Consider the following 20464-nt stretch of genomic DNA (forward strand, 5'->3'; position numbering starts at 1 on the left):
GTGCTCCTTGTCAGGGAGCTGTCCATCCCAGGAGAGGAAGAACAGACTTGAAGTTAACTACTACTCACTGAATACATCCCCTGACATAGCTTTTCTGAAAATGCTTCCACATGCACGGACTCTGCAGCCCTTGTTAATTCTCTGGTTATTCCCTATTAAAGATGAGAAAAGTGGACCCATGACCACTCAAGAACACAGGAGGCATGGCCATGATGGGAGTGGTTCAGGCTCCAGATCCAGGTGCCACTGTGTCCCAGTGAGCTGGATGGTGTTCCCCTGAACATCTACCCTGGTACCTATCCTCTATACTATGGGTGCATGGGGAATGGGAAATGTATGGATCTGGGACTTGGGGAACCTCAATTTGAAACCCAGCTCTGTCCATTGCAGGCTATGTGATCTGACCAAGTTCTTCAGCTTCTCCAGGCCTCAGTGCCCTCCCCTTTGGGGGAGCCTGACCTGCACGGCCCCCACCTTTCCCACTCTGTGGTTCTGACTGAGCAGTTATGACAGCAGCATATGGAGGTTGTGCAGAGCCGAGCCTCTCACCCAGTCATCTGGGAACTGGAAGCATGCTTGGCCACTCAGGACAGACGGCCAGCTTGCACTGCATTCTCATAAAGTTATTTTTGAGTGGAGGGGCTCAAACATTTATAGAACTGACATTTATTGCTAAACAGAAGCTCTTCTCTCCGGAGCCATCTTCTTTTGCCTTTCAACCACTACCCAAGACTTTTAAATCCTTCTATGGAAAGTCATGAATAACACCAAACACTCCCATCCTGAGCCCCGGAAGACATGGTAGCCCTGCCTGCATGAACTCTTATTATGGAAATGCCCAAAACTAAGTGCCAGAGGTCTAGTCCTGTCTGTCACTGACCATATGACCATATGGAGTTCAATGTCATCACTGGGGAAAGTCAGAGGTGGCCCTACTGATCTTGAAGCTCCTATCAATCTCCACCAACCCACAATTCCCAGGACTTTAAGGGGCCTATAATTCCACAGTGAGAGTCTGGCCCTTCAAAGTCATTTTCTCTGAAGGACCCACTCACTGGGCTCTATACATACAAAGTGGATCTGTGTTGAAACCTCCAGGCCAGCGTTCTCCACTTTGGCTATACATCAGAATGATGTGGAGAGTTTTAGAATTATGCCTGAGTGGGGCTCAGGCACCTGTATTTTGTTACAACATTCCAGGTGATGCTAATGTGCAGCCAAGTTTGAGAACCACTGTTCCTAAGCCTTGAACCAAGAACCAGGGTCACTGACCACTACCGTCTTGCACCTCTTGGGCTCTTTCACACTAGAGAGAGGGGAGGTCATCAAACTACGCCAGTGCCATAACAAGGGAGGTAAAGAAGGCTATGGAGTAGCAGCATGTAACCACTATTAACCCAACACACCTGGAAAGGCTCAGCTGGGTGAGATGATATTTCATAACCTCTTCGGATCATTTTCTCAAATGTTGCTTATCGTATGAAAAAATATATGAAAAAGATACTCTGCTTGTTATTCCAGCAGATTCCTGGGCCCTGTCCCCAGACATCCTGATTAATCAAGTCTAGGGCAGGGCCTAAAATTCTGCATTCAAACAGCGCCCCAGTGATGAAGAAGCAGTAGGTCTGAGAGCCACTTTGTAGGCTCAGCTCAGCCAACACAGCTCACTACCTGGTGGCATTTGTGGGGCTGGCCCCGCCAGGGCTCCCAGGGGCCCCCTGCCCAACCCAGAGCACAAAGGATATTTCCATTCGACGATGCTGATGCACGCCCTCCTGATGGGGTTCTTCAGAGTCAGGCAGAGCAGGGCACGGGGCGGGCGTGTGGCAGTCGTGCTGCCCTGCTTCTTGGGTTTCCCATATTGCTGCCGCTTCCGCTGTGTGGAGCTGATGGTGGAGATGGTTGCATTGCCAGCGCTGCCCATCAGCTTAGCCTGCCGGGCCGCGTCGATGGCTGCCTGCCAGGACAAGGCTGCCCCGGGCGTTGGGATGTGCTCGGGGGCGAGCCCCGCAGCCGCATTGGCATTCATGTTGGCGTGAGCTGCACGTGGGCTCCCATAGTTGGAACCTGCAGGAGGAGAGGACAGAGGATGGCAGTTACTAGGGAGAAAACAGGAGAGCTAGGAAAAGGAACCCAGACTTGCGATTTTTTAAAAAATCTTATTTCAAATGATTGCAAGAAACTGGGAGATGACGCATGAAAACATTAATGTGTGATGCTGAGAAAAAGAGTCAGGAAAACTATTCTGGTTGCAATTCAGCTGTGTGACCCTGGACATGTCACTCCTCCTCTCTAGTTTCACTGATTCATTTTAGGCGACAAGACATAAGATGTATGCATTACAGCATGCATGTATGGTACGTGTATGCACCCAGGAGCACCGAGCAAGGGAGAAAAGGAGGACACAGAAAACAGTACATGTGCAAGATATGTCTATTAAAACACATATTTATAAGAACACATGCAAATAAAGGATATTCATAAATATAACAGAATGGTTGTTTAAGGAAAGTTAGGAGTAAAAAAGGAAAGTAGGATATGGGGATACAAAGGAAGAATGGATGAATGAGTGAATGAATGAGAGTCATTGCATGAAGCAATGATGGCAAACGTACAATGAATTGAAGAGTGTAATTCACTCAGGTCTCTGCCCAAGTTCCAAAAATAAAAATAGTATAATAAAAGAAAGGCACGGACCAAAGTAAGATTATATCCTGGTACCTTAAACCTATCTAGGCAATGAGTGTTGGTTGGATACGAGGGGGTAGGGGCCTGTAGTGGTTTTAAATTATGTCAGCAAATCTTTGACATCCCTCCCATTAAGAAAGAGGACCTATGTCCTTTCCTTCTGAAATGGGATTTGTCAGGGGCGCCTGGGTGGCGCAGTCGGTTAAGCGTCCGACTTCAGCCAGGTCACGATCTCGCGGTCCGTGAGTTCGAGCCCCGCGTCAGGCTCTGGGCTGATGGCTCAGAGCCTGGAGCCTGTTTCCGATTCTGTGTCTCCCTCTCTCTCTGCCCCTCCCCCGTTCATGCTCTGTCTCTCTCTGTCTCAAAAATAAATAAATAAACGTTGAAAAAAAAATTTTATGAAATGGGATTTGTCTCGGGTGACTGTTTTGACCAATAAAGTACAGCAGAATGACAGTACATCACTTCTAAAACTAGGTCCAAAATATGCAGTGTAAGCCCTGTGGCTTCCGTGTGGTGAGGAAGCCCAAACTAGCTTACATGGAGAGACCACATGCAAAGAGAGAGACTCCCAGCCAGCCCCCAGATGCTCCAGTCACCATCTGACTGCAACCCCATGAGAGACCCAAGAAATTCCTGACCCACAGAAACTGTGGGAGACAGCAAGGTGTTTGCTGCTATCAGCCACTTTGTTTTGGGTGATTCATTATATAGCATTTGATATCTGGGAAACGGAGCTCTGTATGACAAGGATTGACAGGGTGGGGTAGAGGGACACTGTCAGGAAGGAAACCTGGGTAGAAACCAGTGAAATCCAGAACACAGGCATCTGCACTTCTCTGATTTAAAGGCACCTAGAGCCTTCGAGACTGCCCCCAAGACACAATGCATACTTTCTGGGCACTCTTCAGTCTGATCAGCTGGATTCCTCACCCTAGAATCCTACAAGGTTCACCCAGGATCAGCTCAGCCTGGGCCCAGACCTGAATGCCCCAGGACAGATGCGTGACCTGGAGACTTGTCACCTGGTTGGGTGCCACAGGATCAAGAGTAGCAGCAGAGAATGGGGTGGCAGTGTGGGGCAGTGAGCCTGGCACCTGGATGCCACATCAGTTGCCATCAGCGACTGTGGCTGGAGCAAGCAAACCAGTCGCATATGCATGTCACCTCCAAACCTCCTCACAATGACCCTCTTCTCTGTTCAGTATACACAAGGCTCTTCCAGGGAAACTGCTGGGCCCAAAACAAACTGCCTTGTGGAGCCCCTTCCCTCTCCTCGCCACAACTCACTAGTATTCAGATGAACACTTAGCACCTCTCCCTACTCTTATCTTGGATTCAGCCTTCTGTGTTTGACCCTCAATATAACTTTTGTTCCCACTGTGACCTGCTATCTAGACCCTATCACCACCACCACCAGCCCTGTCTCCCCACAGGGGATAAGCAAGGACCCATTTCAGCCAGACAGAATGCAGACATACTCTGTCCTAGAGACAGACTCTAGCAACCTCATCGGTCTCCTGCATCTAGCCATGTCTGACATTAGCCTTACCCTGAGCCTTCGGGTTATATTACTTAAGTAACTCAGTGCTAACTCAAATTGAGTTTCTATCCTTTGCAACCAAAAAAGACCTGACCAATATGCCTGCTCAATACAACAAAGCTTGTACCTGTCTGGGCTGTCATTTCTGCTAAATTCCAAAATCTATGTCCTTTTCATCATCACACCAGTGACAGACAGTAAATAAGTTTTCACTCTTATGCCAACTGATTGACTTGACTGCCCAAAAGGTTGTACCTAAAGGATTCAGAGTCTTCTCTGACTACAAAGAAAAGTATATTGTGATAGATTAGTGATGTCTGCCATGGGCACAAAGGGTAGGAAATGGTATCACAGATGCCACAAATTTACCACCCCTGTTATGATACCAAGATGAGCACATCAGTTCTTCTTTAGCACCAGCTGGTCTACAGCCTTCTTGTCCCGACAGTTGCCTCCTGCACTATTGCCATCTGGTCGCTGTAGCATTAGAGCCCCACCCCCAGTCCCCAGGGCCTGGAAAATTGCCTCTTTGCTATACTCAATTCATGGCTATATTCTCAACATGACACTGACTCCTGCCTCCCCATATATTCCATTCACCTTCCTCTTTTCCTCTGCTCCAGCTGCTCTGGGCAGCTGCTGCACCCCCAGGGGTAAAGTATTTTAACTGGAATGTCAGGATCATGGAGAACCCAATACTTCCTATGAGAACTCTTCTCTCTCTCTCACGTACCTTGCCATTGCCCTCCCTACACTCACTGTGTGGATCATAGGCATAAAGCAAGGAAGGCCCCCAATAAGGCTGGGCCTTCACTTTCTTATAATACCCCAGAGGAAAAAACTAGAAGAGAGGATTTGAATTAATAAGGGCACCCGAAGCATGAGAGCTGGAAGCATTCGTATCTCCATTTAACACATAAGAAAACAAAGGAGCGTGTGACTCATTAAAGGTCACAAAGTGAGACAATGAGAGATTTCAGCAGCATGCACAGCACTCATAGTTAACTGCTAGACTATACTCCGCCTCCTCAGAATTCACACATGTACCCCACAGGCATATACACGTGTGTGCCCACCACCATGGCCACGAGCAGAGCACACATCTCCTACTGGGTTTGTGGGCCTTGATGGTGAAGGGGCTGCATTTCTTTTTTGTTTGTTTTTTTTTTTTTAATTTTTTTTTCAACGTTTATTTATTTTTGGGACAGAGAGAGACAGAGCATGAACGGGGGAGGGGCAGAGAGAGAGGGAGACACAGAATCGGAAACAGGCTCCAGGCTCTGAGCCATCAGCCCAGAGCCCGACGCGGGGCTCGAACTCACGGACCGCGAGATCGTGACCTGGCTGAAGTCGGACGCTTAACCGACTGCGCCACCCAGGCGCCCCTTTTTTTTTTGTTTGTTTTTAATGTTAGTTAATTAGTTTGTTTATTTTGAAAGAGAGAAATAGAGAGTGAGCAGGGGAGGGGCAGAGAGAGAGGAAGACAGAATCCCAAGCAGGCTCCACACTGTCAGCACGGAGCCCGATGCAAGGTCAAATGCACGAACCATGAGATCATGACCTGAGCCAAAATCAAGAGTCGGGCACTCAACCAACTGAGCCACCCAGAGGACCCAAAGGGGCTGCATTTCTGACCTAAGAACATCCTTTATGTTTGGTATGATCTTCACAGGAAGGATTCCACTACATGATTAGCCCCTTCAGTAACCCTTGGGGTGCCTCTGGGATGAATGAAAGGGGAAGGTGTCCCTTTTTCTATCAACTGTGTTGGAATGACCAGTCAACAGTGGCCTGATCTCATTTCTTACTGGGTTCACCAGGGTTGGAATTCTAATGTTATCCATTCCATCTGTGGTATATAATTTTTCCTTACTAGACTCTCTGCTTGGCATTGACAACACTTAATGGACTCTATTTTAGTTCCTCAACTAACTTCTCCTCCCTCACATGCATAAAAGCAGCCATGTCTCCACCACTGTCAGCCTCTCCAGACTCCAATTCTCTTCTCACAAGCCCTCAGCACCTCACACCTTCCCGCAGATCACTGTCTTCAAACTCTAATCTTCATACTGTCTCCTAAGCACTGTCTTAATCCTCCTCTCTCCTACCACTTGCCAGTTCGAAAAGCCAAGCAATCCTGGGAAGAAGGCAGGAAGCACCAGCATGAGAACACATCCATTGCCTCAGAAAGGCTGTGGGGTTGGGGGGAGGGGGGGCGGGGAGGGTTACGTCCTATGCACCCTGAGCTGTTGACATTGAGAGCAAGATGACTGTGGCTCCACAGAGCCAATACATGGTTTTGAAAGCCATGTCTTGGCAAGCTGACTTCTGAGCCACCCTGCACCATGGGTCACCTTATTTATATTCCCAGAGCACAAGGACCTCTCTGGAGCACACCATCTGGAGAAAGCACATACAAATAAGTCCATAGGGAAAAATGGAATGTCAACCTCTCCCTAGCCAAAGAACAAAACAACAACAACAAAAAAAAACAGCCTTCATTATTTTGGTCCTGGAAGCTCTAAGCATTGTTACAGCCATGTGACATGACTAAGGCACTGCCACAGTAAACACAGAGCCATGCACAGGTGAGACAGGTAAGGCCCCACAGGGCTAGTCTCCACAAGGGCTGTGCTCCAAGGCCCAGCCTAGCCTCCTCTCCTCTAAGCAATTTTCCCCCATCCACTGGGATGATTCCCTCCCCAGGCCCAAGGCTCTATTAGCATCTCCAGGTCCCACTCAATAAGGGGGCACAACTATCCAAGAATACCAGGAATGGAAAATCACCATCTTAGGCTCCACATTTTTGAACCCAGAGCAGTGCCATGGAGGAAGGGCAAGCAGCATTGTGTCCCTGATGGCTTTTGTTAGCACGAAATAACCACCCAATGCAAAGAGACCAATTTTCAAATTATAAAGCTGATTCAAAGCTCTGTCTCCTGGCTGCCAGCTGAAAAGATGCCACCGTTTAAGTCTGCTCTGGCTCCTGCCTTACTAAACTATTTGTACTGATGTGCTCATCCCTGAATGAGCCCCAGAGCAGATCAGGCCACATACAAACAGGTGGGTGCCCACAACAGCCACCTGCCCCTCACATATAAGAAAATGATTCCCATTTGTCAAATGGCCCAGATCCCCTGGGATCTGTAGCTCCCTCCTCTGCACACAGAGCTGCTGCTTCTCCAAGGGACTAGAACCAGGGCAAGACCCCTGCACAGACTGGTCAGCCATATGTCATTCTGCTCTGCAAGGTTCAAGTAAAGATAAAAAAAAAGTCAGGAGGCAGTGGCTTATGCTTCCTTGGTACCCCCATGAGTGAGGCATGGAGCTGGGGACCTGGAAGGTGCTCAGGAATGAAAAAGTTGATTTTTTTTCCTTTAATCAATCTCCATCCAAGCACCTGATCCCAGGCCTTACTGCAAAAGATGCTTAATATCTATTTGCTAACAACTACACTATGATGAGGTCATGATACAGATGAAGGCAGATAACAGGTAAGCATTAGAAATTGCTGGAATCAGCCCACCTACGCCCTAAAGCATGGGCTTATTCAGGCTCTCCCACTTACTTCGTGGATGTGATTATAGGGGAGATTTCTGAAGGAAGAGTTTGTGAGCAATGACTTCCATCTCCCACGCCACCCCCCTCGTCCAGACCTCCATCCATCTCTTGCCCAGAATGCTGCAGTAGCCCCCTGACATTTCTCTCTCCTTTCCTGCCTGTCCCCAATCCAAGTTCTATGCAGCAGCCAGAGTGACCTTTTAAAAATATACATCATAAATCAGGTTCCTGTCATTCTTCTACATAAATCTCTTCAAAATCTGGACTCTTTGCCATGACTTATGAAGCCCACATAGGCTGGCCCTGGCCACTTCTCTCATCTCATTCCCCTCTCAGCCTGGTCCAATGCAGTCCTGACATACTGGCCTCATTTCACTCCTCACAAACACTCACTTCTTACATGCCACAGTACCTTTGCACATACTTAGAACATTATTCCCTCTGCTCTTGGCTTGGTAATTCCTTCTCACGCTTCAGGTTTGGGCTTAAATAATTCCTTCTCAAAGCCCCCAACCCCAATTCTCCAATGTAAATAAGTAGCACTCCCCATCCCCCTGCCTCCATACACCTTTGAACAAAGATGACCAAACCCCTGGCACCATAAAGAGATTCCCAGTTAGCCATGTGTGTGGAAAAAAGTACAGTGCTGCAGATGTGCTTTGACAGCATGACCTCCTTCTTAGCCCGAGCACCTTCATCCATGCACCAAGGAGGTCACCACTAATGACCAGACTCTAAACACACAACTACAACCCAGATTGATTTATGGAGAGCAAGAAGTAGCAGTTGACACTTGGCAGAGAGAGAACTGGAAATGCATTTCCTCCTAAAGGCCTAACCATCCTCTCATTTAGCAATCTCTACTGTGCAAAGGAAATGCTTTCTCTCAGGCCAGGGTGTCACCCGAGATCTTCGCAGAAGCCCATTTAGCTCTTGCTGTCTGTCATCTCACTGTAGTGACCAGGGGCCAACATTCTCTTTAAGAGTGTAGCAGCCAACCTGAAACAGAAACCGTGCTTTCTCTGCCCATTAAAGGCCAAATAACTAGAAAGCAGGAGGCCATTAATCTTCTCTAGCTAGAACATTACAGAGATAGCTAGGAAACTCAAAAGGGAAGATACTGTCTCCTGGTCTTAGAAGATACCCGATGACCTGTCCATCTTAAGCCCAGGGGTGCTCAGGCAAAGAAGGGTCAGCTCTGGCTCAGCCCCATTCAGCAGATGGGGTAGACTGGTGGATTGACTAAACTCAGCAGCTCTTGCAACCTCCCTGTACTTGTGCCTTCCTGTCCTGTAGAGGCAAAAGAGCTAACAACTATAATTTCCAATATCCCCTGTAGCTGGACTTCCTGATGTGACTATGGGGTTTGGCCAACTCAAGAAGTGAACTGAAACTAAGTCTGTTGGGAAGAGCATCTATTTCACTGCTATAGGGCCAGCAAGGCTATGGCAATGGTTTTTTGATACCTGGAACATGGATAAGGTGGTGTGATCCTGGAGCCAGCTCTTGGCACAATGGCTTCCAGATTCCTCATGTCCCTAATTATACCAGAGCCCCAGTCCTTTTGGTGAGCCAGTTCTGCAGTGTCGTCCTGGGAGTCATTCCTAGAGGCCCGACCTACAGCCTGCTCTCCTAACCCTTCCAATTAAATTCCCTTAAATTCCTGTATTAAGTATGTTTCCTCTGAAAATGGCTACAGCAGTGTCTGTTGTAGGTCTGACCCCTGACTAAGACATACAGTCTACAGTCTCGCTGTCTAATAGAACATCTACAATGATGAAAATGTTCTGTTAACTCTGAGATGTTCAATATGGTAGCCGCCAGTCATTGCTGACTATTAAGCACTTGAAATGTAGCAAGTGCAACTACAGAACTACACTTTAAATTTTATTTAATTTCAATTAGTTTACATTTAAATAGCCACACATGGCTAGTGGCTACCATATTGGACAGCACAGGTCTATATTAAAAGGAAGTCATAATGGAAAGAGTAAAATTTGTGAAGAAACTTTTTTAAAAAGCAATCAAGAACTGATTCAGATGCTGATAGGTGGGTGGATTTTCTGATCAGGAAATAATCACCCTATGCAAAAAGACATGTTTTCAAAGCCTAAGACAGTCTGAGACCCAACAAACAACATTAAAAACAAAAAGTCATTCTTCAGTGGCTAACACTCTTGTCAAGTGAATGAAAAACTAATTATCCCAATGGGCAGATGGGGAAACTGACATTCACCCCCCCCCCCCCCGCCGCCAACCTAAGTAGGTCCTAAGAGAGCTCCAGGACATCCCAGCTGAAGTAGAAACATCTCCTCAGACCGAGCACCCAAAGGATCTTCTAAGTGTGTCACAGCTGCTACCTGTATCTCTCACCTGAGCCATTTCCACACTATTTTCAATAGCATTCTCTTACACTCTTTCCTCACCCTTCTACAAACACAGTTCATGAGAGATGGGGATGCTCAGAACAGGCCCACCATCACAGTAGTCAAACCTGCTCCAAAACAAAGACAGGGACCCAAGGACATCTGTGGCCATCTCCTCGCCTAATTCAATCAGATACTCTCTTAAATAAAAGCATCACTTGCCTATTCTACATCCCACTCCTCTCTAATGACCAGGGAAAAGGCAAAGAACCTGGAGCATTTCAGGAGCCCAAGACAACTGGAAGAGTGGTAAAGCTACCACACCTTCTAGTGATCCAGCAAACTAAACCTTTTCTTGGTTCTTCAGAGGGCAGCTAGTCAAAAGGAGAGAAAGACAGGAAAAGGAATTCTAGGACTGACTCCCATGGAAGCAAACTAGCCTCCATCCACAGAGGAGGTCTGCCAACATTACCTTGGCTAGAGGACATTAATCATAAAGCCATTTCCCTAGCATTACTCAAGGTCATACTGACATCAGAGAGCAGGCGAAGAAAAACAGCAGAAAACAACTGACAGATACACACCCTAAACCACACTCTCCAACCAAAGATAATAAATTGTGATAGTAATAAAACATTTCTTCCACTTTTTTCCAAGCAGGGAGAGGAGGGAAATCTCAACCTCTTGCTATTTGAACTAAGGCACCTATCACCACCTGGTGATGGCAAACCTAAATTACAGGACCTAGTTGAGGTTCAGTTCAAATTTATCAAGTCAGCCATTTCAGCTTTTTCAGAGTAGCACATGCAGAGTACAATGCAAAGTAGCCATTGTAGTGAAAAAACTAGATCCGGCCCTGAGTGAGGTCAGATACCAGCTAGAAAGCCAGAAAAACTTTCCCTCTGTTTGTAGACGTCTGGGGACAGCTGGCCACAACAATGAAAAGACCAAACACTGGCTCACGGTCTCCTTGGCTACAGCTAATGAATGGCTGAGAGTGGTTACACTCTTATATGGGTGTTCTGCTCGTATTCTTCCAGGAATTCATAAGCTCCTTAAGCACAGGAACCAGCTTTGTGGCCTCAGAAACCCTGGCAGGGTGGTTGTCACCTACTAGGTCCTCAAAACACATCTCCTGCATGGGAGTTCTTTTGCAAAATTTTTATTTCTATGTGGAAGTTTACAGAGATGATGTTATTCGATTGTTTTAGATTAGCATGTCATATGTGTGTTTATTCATGTGTTTATTTCATATATTAGGTGGACATTTATTTCTTATCCCCCATCAGAAGGGAAGCCCCAAGAGACAGGCACCTTTGTCTGTTTTGTTCACTACTGTGTTCCCCAGAGTCCAGAACAGCCTGGAGCATGGTGTGCGTTCCGTCAAAATGTGTTGAATGAAAGAGGGAATATCTCAAAGTGTAATTGTCCCATGACAGTTTCTTCCCATGACATTTTTAATTACTTCAACTTCTGGCCCCAATTTATAGAGGGTTTTGCTGCTTTGGCCCCATTTGATTGGTAGGAAAACAGAGACACAGAGTGACTACACCTCTCCCAGTCACCAGAACTACAACAGATGAGGCAGTGCTATCTTGAGAGGACACTTGTTAGTGTACTCAGTGGCCTTGACCTCCTTCCTTCTTACCACCTGGGAGGATGGGGTGACAGGAAGACTCACTTGGCTGATACTCGTCTGCCCACGTACTTCACCCACTGAACTGGTCAAGGCACCTTTAGAAACCAGCAGTAATTCCTCTGACTCCATCCATGCCTATGAATGCTCAGCCACACTGCCACAGTGAATGGCATATGGTCCCTGCAACAGGGGCGTGGCCTTGCTGAGGCTCAGAACTCATAGACTCAGACACTCCATGGGAGGTTCTGTTTTGCGGGAGAGGTCTCAGTATGTCTGGAGCCTCTTCAGCCCTGAGGGGAGCAGAGGAAGCTGAACTCCAGAACCCTACCCATGCCTCTTTCACTTCACCAGCAGGAAGCATGGGCTGATCAACCCTGTAGGGAAAGCAACACAGCACTCCTAATGAGAGTCTTTAAGGAATTCAATCATTTGACTACCATTCTCAGAAGCTGTCCTAAAGGACTAATCAGAGACTCCAGCAAAACAACGTATCCGGGTATTCACCACAGTGTAAATTATACCAACATCAAATTGAAAATCACCTATAAGCCCAACACAGGGGGACTGGTTACATAAATTGATCCCACATCCACATGATACAATTTTAGAAGCCATAAAAATTATGTTTTGAAAAATAATATAGAAAAAACTTCCATGATATTAAGCAACAGAAACAGTGCCCAAAAATGTATGGGCCCAATTTTTTAAAAAGACTTTTTTTCATAGAAGAAAGACTAGAAGAAAACACATAGAAATATTCCTAGAGATTCAACTATAATTTTTTTAATGTTTATTTATTTTTGAGAGAGACAGAGAGGCAGAGCATGAGCAGGGGAGGGGCAGAGAGAGACGGAGACACAGAATCTGAAGCAGACTCCAGGCTCTGAGCTGTCAGCACAGAGCTGGACGCGGGGCTCGAACTCACGAACCATGAGATCATGACCTGAGCCAAAGTCGGATGCTTAACTGACTGAGCCACCCAGGCGCCCCTCAGCTATAATTTTTTTAAAAGTCACCTTTCTAGATCATGAGCATGACAAAAATGATTTAAGATCTCTATTGTTTTTACTAAACTTGAAAGGAATATACACTTATTGTTGAAAAATAGAAAAAGTCCAACAATTTAAAAATGTATATCTTAGAAACTCCCCTACTGATGTGTCTATCTAGATTTTGTCCTGTAAATAGTTAGAATAAAGATTTACAAAAATGAAAGGAAGCATGGAAGGGAGGGAGGGAGGGAGGGAGGGAGGGAGGGAGGAAGGAAGGAAGGAAGGAAGGAAGGAAGGAAGGAAGGAAGGAAGGGAGAGAAAGAAAGAAATACTACTAGTGGTTATCTCTAGGTGGCCACATTTATTTGCAGAGAGGCAGTTCAGCCTAGAACTCAGGGCCATAGACTTAGAAACTAGGCAGACCTGATGCACATTCTAGCTCTGCTAGTCACTAGCTGTGTGGCAGGAACAATTGCCTTACCTCTCTGTAGCTGAGATTCCTTCTTTGTAAAATGGAAATGATAATACTGCCTATCACACAGCATTGTTATGATAATCAAATGAGTTAATAAATATAAAACTCTCAGAATAGTGCTGAGAGTAAGAACCTTGTAAGTACTAGCTCTTTTTGAAGTTATTATATTTTCCAAATTTGGTATAGTAAATAATTCTTTGGTATTCAGAAAGAAAAAAGTTATGGTTTCAGCTTCATTATTTAAGTATACTTCCAAAATTACTGTAGCCAAACCAGTATCAGATTGTGGTCCAGCTGTTGACATACCCAATCTGGGTGGTGGGGCGCAGGGTTAGGGGAGGCTGTGCACACAGACCCCACCTGGCAAACCGGCCGCCCACCTTCCTAGCCTGCCTGAAGCCTCTTCCTCCCAGTCCCCAGCACTGCAGGAAAATACAAGCCTCTGCTTGCAGCTGCACAGGAACAAGAAGTCCCATGAAAACTGAGCACGCACCTCTGTGCAGCCCTCTGCTGCCTCAAACCTAAGCTCTGGGACAAAGGATAATTACACCCTGTGTCTTCAGCTACAGCTCTCCATGAACAAAAGTATCTAGGTTCGGGGCAAAGTAAAATGGTTGACTTAAAAATTAGCCAAGATACATATATGGGCAAGATGCTATCTTTTTTCTTATCTTGATTTGTAACAACAATTCCATTAAATATCAACTCGGCTCCATGAGATATGAACAGGTATGTGTACACACAGAGAAAGACACCAGGACCCAGAGCCGGGACACCAGTGTTCAGGCCCCAGGTCTGAGGGGTGCCATCCATATCAGCACAAACCCTTCAAAGAAGCTGGAACAGAGTCAGACACTGGAGGCAGGGAGTGGCTTTCCTCCATCTGGAGCACAACCCCATAGCATTGAACCAGGCCCCTGACCCTGTGGCTGTCTCTCCCACCCCCAGCCACACTGCCCAGTACCAAGTGATGCACACTTCTCAGTTTACCCATCTGTAAAATAGAGATAATAATACATTACTCATGGGACAATCATAAAGACTAAATGAGATTAAGTCTATGAATGTATTACCCACATATAAAGATACTTAATAAGAATCATTCCACAGATGCCCACATGCAAAGCCTCGGGGCACCAAAAAAGAATACCTCATTTCCAATGAAGTAAAATAAAACATTAAAGCTGTTTTATAAAAAATATATATATACATTTCCCCAAAAGCACACCCCCTCCATGTTAAGCAACCACCTCTCAAAAACTGCTATATTTCACACACAAATTAATAGTATCAATTTGTGGAAAAGTGAATCCATCCAGAGACTTCCGAACACAGGAATCCAAAGATCCTTGAAAACAGTGCTCCGTTTTCCTAGGATCCTCTATTAGTGAGAGGCTCTGAAATTCTTCTTCCATTACCCCGTGGGATTGCACTGTGGTGGGGAGGGGGTCACTGCACATATTTACACACGAAAAACATAATACACCCATACATGACCCATTTGTCCTCCTCCTGATGTCTCTAATTCTCATTAAGGTGGGACAAAAGAAACACATTAGTGTATTCCTCTACACTCATAGGCTATTTAATAACGATGCTTTGTATAAAGTATAATGCTTCTTTCACTTAGAAAAGTCAAAGCCATTTATCTCATTAATCCCCACAAAACCTTTGCCAGACAGCAGGCAGACAAGATGGTGGAAGGCAACAAAAAAATAAGCAAGCCCCCCTGAGCCTGTTGTTCCTTGGTTAATATTAAGCTTCAAAAGATATGAAGCCATCTTGACTCCTTCCTGAGTTTGGTGAGAGAAGAACCAGACCAGAAGTCAAGAGAGCTGAATTCCAGTCTCAGTTTCATCACCCATTTGTCCTGTGCACTCAGACAAACCGCTTTCCTTCTTTGGCTCTCAATTTCCTCCTCTTTAGAAGGAGAAGGCTCAGCCAAACACCATAAGAGGTCAGGATCCTAGCTCAGACACTCAGGCATAGAAATCTTTGGTCAGGGCATCTCATAGCCCCCATTTCTCCTCCCTAAGCAGTCTAACTCCTACAGAGTTTCTCAGCGCTTGGATCTCCTCCCCACAGACCTCAAAGATACAGGCTGAGAAAGTCAGCCTGACTTTCTCAGCTCCCTGTGTTCACTGGCTGGGCTCCCGGCCAGAGAGGGCCTGAAAGAGGTATGCTTGGCTATCCTAAGAAGCTGCCTCCAATCTGTCTGTGCACACAGGGCAAGGTCAACCTAAAGGGCTACTCAGCTAGGAAGAGCAACAGAGAGAATATGACCCTCCAGCCCTCGTTTCTTTCCTGGTTTACTATTCCAGGGTTTCCCCAAGACACCTGGTGGTTCAACATGGTTTACATTGAAGTCCTCAAAGCCAGAGAGAGCCCTTCACCCCCATTAAGATAGCATGATCAAAAAAATGAGAAGGGACGCCTGGGTGGCTCAGCCGATTGAGCACCCCAGTCCTGATTTCAGCTCAGGTCATAATCTCATGATTTGTGGGATAGAGCCCTGCATTGGGCTCCACACTGACAGCATGGAGCCTGCTTGGGATTCTCTCTCCCTCTCTCTCTGGCCTTCCCCCACTTCTCAAAAATAAATAAACATTTAAAAAAATTTTTTTAATTAGAAAATAATAAATGTTGACAAAGACATGGAGAAAGTATGACCCTTGGGTACTGCTGGCTGGAAATGTAAAATGGTACCACAGCTATGGAAAACAGCATGGAGGTTCCTCAAAAAATCAAACACAGAGGGGCGCCTGGGTGGCGCAGTCGGTTAAGCGTCCGACTTCAGCCAGGTCACGATCTCGCGGTCCGTGAGTTCGAGCCCCGCGTCGGGCTCTGGGCTGATGGCTCAGAGCCTGGAGCCTGTTTCCGATTCTGTGTCTCCCTCTCTCTACCCCTCCCCCATTCATGCTCTGTCTCTCTCTGTCCCAAAAATAAATAAACGTTGAAAAAAAAAAAAAATCAAACACAGAATTACCACACGATCCAGCAATTCCACTTCTGAGTATATACCCAAAAGAACTGAAAGCAGGGACTCGAGCAGATGCTGTATGCCAATGTTCACAGTAGCGTTATTCGCAACAGCCAAAAGTTGGAAACAGCTCAGGTGTCCATCAACAGATGAATGGCTAAACAAAATGTGATTTATACATTTAATGGACTATTATTCAGTCTTAAAAAGGAAAGAAATTCTGACACATACTACAAAATGGATGAACCTTGAAAACATTATGTTAAGTGAAATAAGCCCGTCATAAAATAAATACTGTATGATTCCACTTCTATGAGGTCCCTAGAGGAGTCTTATCCATAAAGACAGAAAGTGGATTGGTGGTTGCCAGGGCCTGGGGGGGGTAGAAGGGCAAGGGGAGTTAGTGTTTAATGGGTACAGAGTTTCATCAGGAAGATGACAAAGCTCTGGAGAAGGATGGTGGTGACAATAGCACAGTGATGTGAATGTACTTAATGTCACTAAATTATGTACTAAAAAAACATTAAGATGGTAAACTTTATATAAGTTTTACATAACATAAAGATATTAAAATTTTAATTTAATTTTTTATAAAAACCAGAGAGGGAGGAGTGTTGGACCTGAAGCACTTAAAGGACATTCCAAGAGGAATGAGATCTAGGAGGTGGGGGGCTGCCTTCTCAGGAACAGAGCGCTGGAAGGCAAAGCCATCTGTAATGTATGCTACTTGAGCCATCCTCAGGAAGGGCTGGGTAGGGTGCATGCACACTAGAGGGAGGTGTGCAGCAGGACGAGTCTCTACCCCTACACATGTGCCTCCCCACATAGGCTTCCACTTGGGCCCTCAGCACATGACATAGGCCCAGAAAAGGATGCAAAGAGTTTCGTCATAAATTGTTCCCAGTTATCAAATAAATCACACATGCACATACACAAACATGCCTTCACAACTGAGTGAAACCAGACTCACGTCCAAATACCTCTATAGTGTTCTCAAGCTCCACTGAATATCAGGCGTCAGATCTTTGGCTGGGAAAGATGGGTAACCAGAACATTAGATCAATCCCTGGATTTCCATGGTTTCAGTCTTGTCCAAAAACTTTGCTCTGGGCACCTGGAGTATCTCCAGAGCAGGCTGTGACTTGTTCATCTCTGTAGCTCTGATGCCTAGCCCAGTGCCTGACACACATCAGGTACAAAAAGAAGTGTTTGCTGAAGGAATATGATTTCTACTTAGCATCTGATAGTTTTACGTGAGGGGACAAATGACGTCATTCCCACTGCTAATGATGAAACCAAGGCAGAGAGAAACACATGGACCCCATCCAACGAGACCCAGGCCAAGACTGACTTAGCCACCCCCAAGTCCTCCAATTTCTCTGGCATCTCGAATCCATGCTCTTTCCTCAGAGACTCTTACAGCCAGGAATCCCTTGAGCTCTCTCCCTCCGTGTGTGTGTGTGCACGTGTGTGTGTATGCATGTGTGTGTGTACATATGTGTTTCCTCTCCTTTTTTTTTTTATTAAAAAAAATTTTTTTTTTTTACTTTTTTTTTTCAACGTTTATTTATTTTTGGGACAGAGAGAGACAGAGCATGAATGGGGGAGGGGCAGGGAGAGAGGGAGACACAGAATCGGAAACAGGCTCCAGGCTCTGAGCCATCAGCCCAGAGCCTGACGCGGGGCTCGAACTCCCGGACCGCAAGATCGTGACCTGGCTGAAGTCGGACGCCCAACCGACTGCGCCACCCAGGCGCCCCGAATTTTTTTTAAGTTTATTTATTTTGAGAAACAGACAGAGAGAGTGAGCAGGGAAGTGGCAGAGAGAGAGAGAGAGAGAGAGAGAGAGAGAGAGAATCCCAAGCAGGCTCCACACTGTCAGCGCGCAGGCCAATGCAGGGCTTGAACTCACAGACCATGAGATCATGACCTGAGCTGAAACCAAGAGGCAGAGGCTTAACCAGCTGAGCCCCTCCTCTCCTTCTTGGGCCCCAAGCTGCCTTTTCCCTTCTTTCTGCACGGCTTTTTCTGGACCTTCCAGACCAGTAGTACCTGACCCTTCCTGGCCTCTCTCCTCCATCTTTTCCTCCTTGGAAGACTGAAGAAACATCTGACAAGGATCATCCTTGTGTGTGGCAGAGATTCAGAGCAAGGTTCCAGTGTGGGCCAAGAACACCTCTAGTGCTGCCCACATCCTTCCCCAGGCCTCAGAGCACCAAAAGCCTGGGCCAAAAGGGAACATACAGGGAGAGGTGGGAAAGTCTGTTGTTAAAAACCCAAAAGTAGGAGGTAGAGGTCAAGATGACCTCCATTCTTCGATTCAACAGAGCAGAAACCAGGGCTGTAAAAACACTGTAAAACTCTATAATCTCTATACCTTTGTCACCCTGTTTATGTGACTCTCTCCCAGCTATGCCCCCACAGTAATTAGGAGGGTTATAACCTCTAGACAAAGTGAATCTAGTGCTGGCCTATGAAGACACCAAGGAAGGAGAGAGAAAGAAGAGTATGGGATCTATACATACTGAGTTTTAGGGACAGGCTACAAGGGAATTGAGTGAATGGTGATGGCTAGAAGAGAAAGCAGCAGAGTCTAGTAGTTAAAAGCAAAGATCAAGAGTCACATGAGACCCAAGTTCATACTCTGTACAGCCACTTACAACCCTGGGGGCCTGTGCAACTTATTTAATATCTCCGAGACTCAGGTACCTCTAAACTGTTTCAAGGATTTTAAAACATTTACAAGCACTTGGCACGGTGCAGTCATATACAAAGTTCTCGGTGAACAGTGGGCATTAATTGGTATTGCTTTTATTGCTGATGTGGTTATTAATCTGGATCCCTGGGGCCTGCAGCAATGAAGGAGAGGCATGGAGAGGCCCTGGCCTGAGAAGGGCCATCAGGCTCAGCACTACGAAGGCCTCTGTGGGCACCTCAACACAGACCCTGCCCAGAGTATCAACAATTCACAACCCTCCACGCTTCTACTAACGCACACACAGCCCACCCTATCTCACTTCCTGATCAGCTCCCCTTGAGTCAAGAAGACCAAGGACCAGGGCTGGGCACATGGGTCTCTTCTTCCCTCCCCTGCTAAGGAACCATGTGACTCTGGACAAATTCATCTCCCTGTGTTTCAGCTACCTCATCAGTAAAATGAAGGAGTTTACCAGATGATCACTAAGGTCCTATATGTGTGTGTATGTACATATACATATACATATACATATACATATACACATACATATACATATACGCATACACACATATATATACACATGTGTGTATGCATATATATTTATATATTTTGGTACTCATTGATTCTAGAGTTCACATGTTGGTGGCAGAAGAGTTTATCATGAGGAACATGCTGGCAAAAGAAACAGGCTTCCTAGGTGGATGCTCAATGCCCCCACCCACTCCTGAATTCCCTCCTTTAATGCTAATAATGCTGAAAAGCACCTACCTAATAGGGCAGCCACTTAAATAGGGCCATCCCCCCCCCACCAGAGTCTCAACAAACATAGGCTAGGACTGCCATGATTCCTTGAGAGCAGGATACACAGTGTTTGCACTTCACACTGTCCAGCTTCTGAAATATCTGCTGACTTACTAAGCTGTTCTTCCTGGTCCTCTCTGTCACACTCAAGTTTTGGAGCAGGACGCTGCTGGAACTACAGTTACCTGCTCATTAGCTCTCCCTGAATGTCTGACTTGTTCGGCAGCCTTCTCATATTTGGTTTTCCCAATCTGTGAAATGGAGCTAACAGAAACCAGCTACCGAAGGATACGAGCATACATATGGAACTTAGACCCAGAAGCATCTTTCTAAAAATCAGTCACCTAGTTTTCATATAGGTAGAGAAGGTTATTGGAGCAAATGGGGCATTTGCTTCAGTCTGCTCTATGCACTCAGTACTCCACTAAAGGGCCCTTTAATATAAAACACGCATGGACTAAACATAGCTTTGCTACTGGGTGGTCCCCTGGCAGCCTGCAACTACAGACACTGTTTGCTGAGCATCACTGTTTGCCTTTTACAAAGAAAGGCAGTCTTCTTTATAAAACTATGGACTTAGGACTCCACTCAGGATAGCAAATGCTTGGTCTAACTTCCCAGTTGAACCAAGGAGTTACAGAGCCACTACTCACTGACCCCAAATCATCAGTGATCACACAATTGTGTAGAAGCATCAGTGATGGGAGAAGGGACAGCAGCT

General features: G+C 46.1%; 1 protein-coding gene across 11 annotated transcripts in view; it reads right to left on the bottom strand.

Moving 5' to 3' along the window:
• The window catches only part of CACNA1C (calcium voltage-gated channel subunit alpha1 C), a 664692-nt gene that overhangs the window by 603331 nt on the left and 40897 nt on the right, over positions 1-20464 (bottom strand). For all 11 annotated transcript variants that reach the window (XM_032593890.1, XM_032593889.1, XM_032593891.1 and 8 more), the window contains exon 2: positions 1737-2067. In XM_032593890.1, coding sequence (XP_032449781.1) covers positions 1737-2067 — 331 coding nt within the window. The remainder of the gene's footprint in view (positions 1-1736; positions 2068-20464) is intronic.

This window comes from Lynx canadensis, chromosome B4 (assembly GCF_007474595.2).
Source record: "Lynx canadensis isolate LIC74 chromosome B4, mLynCan4.pri.v2, whole genome shotgun sequence".
In the NCBI taxonomy this organism is placed as follows: Eukaryota; Metazoa; Chordata; class Mammalia; order Carnivora; family Felidae; genus Lynx; species Lynx canadensis.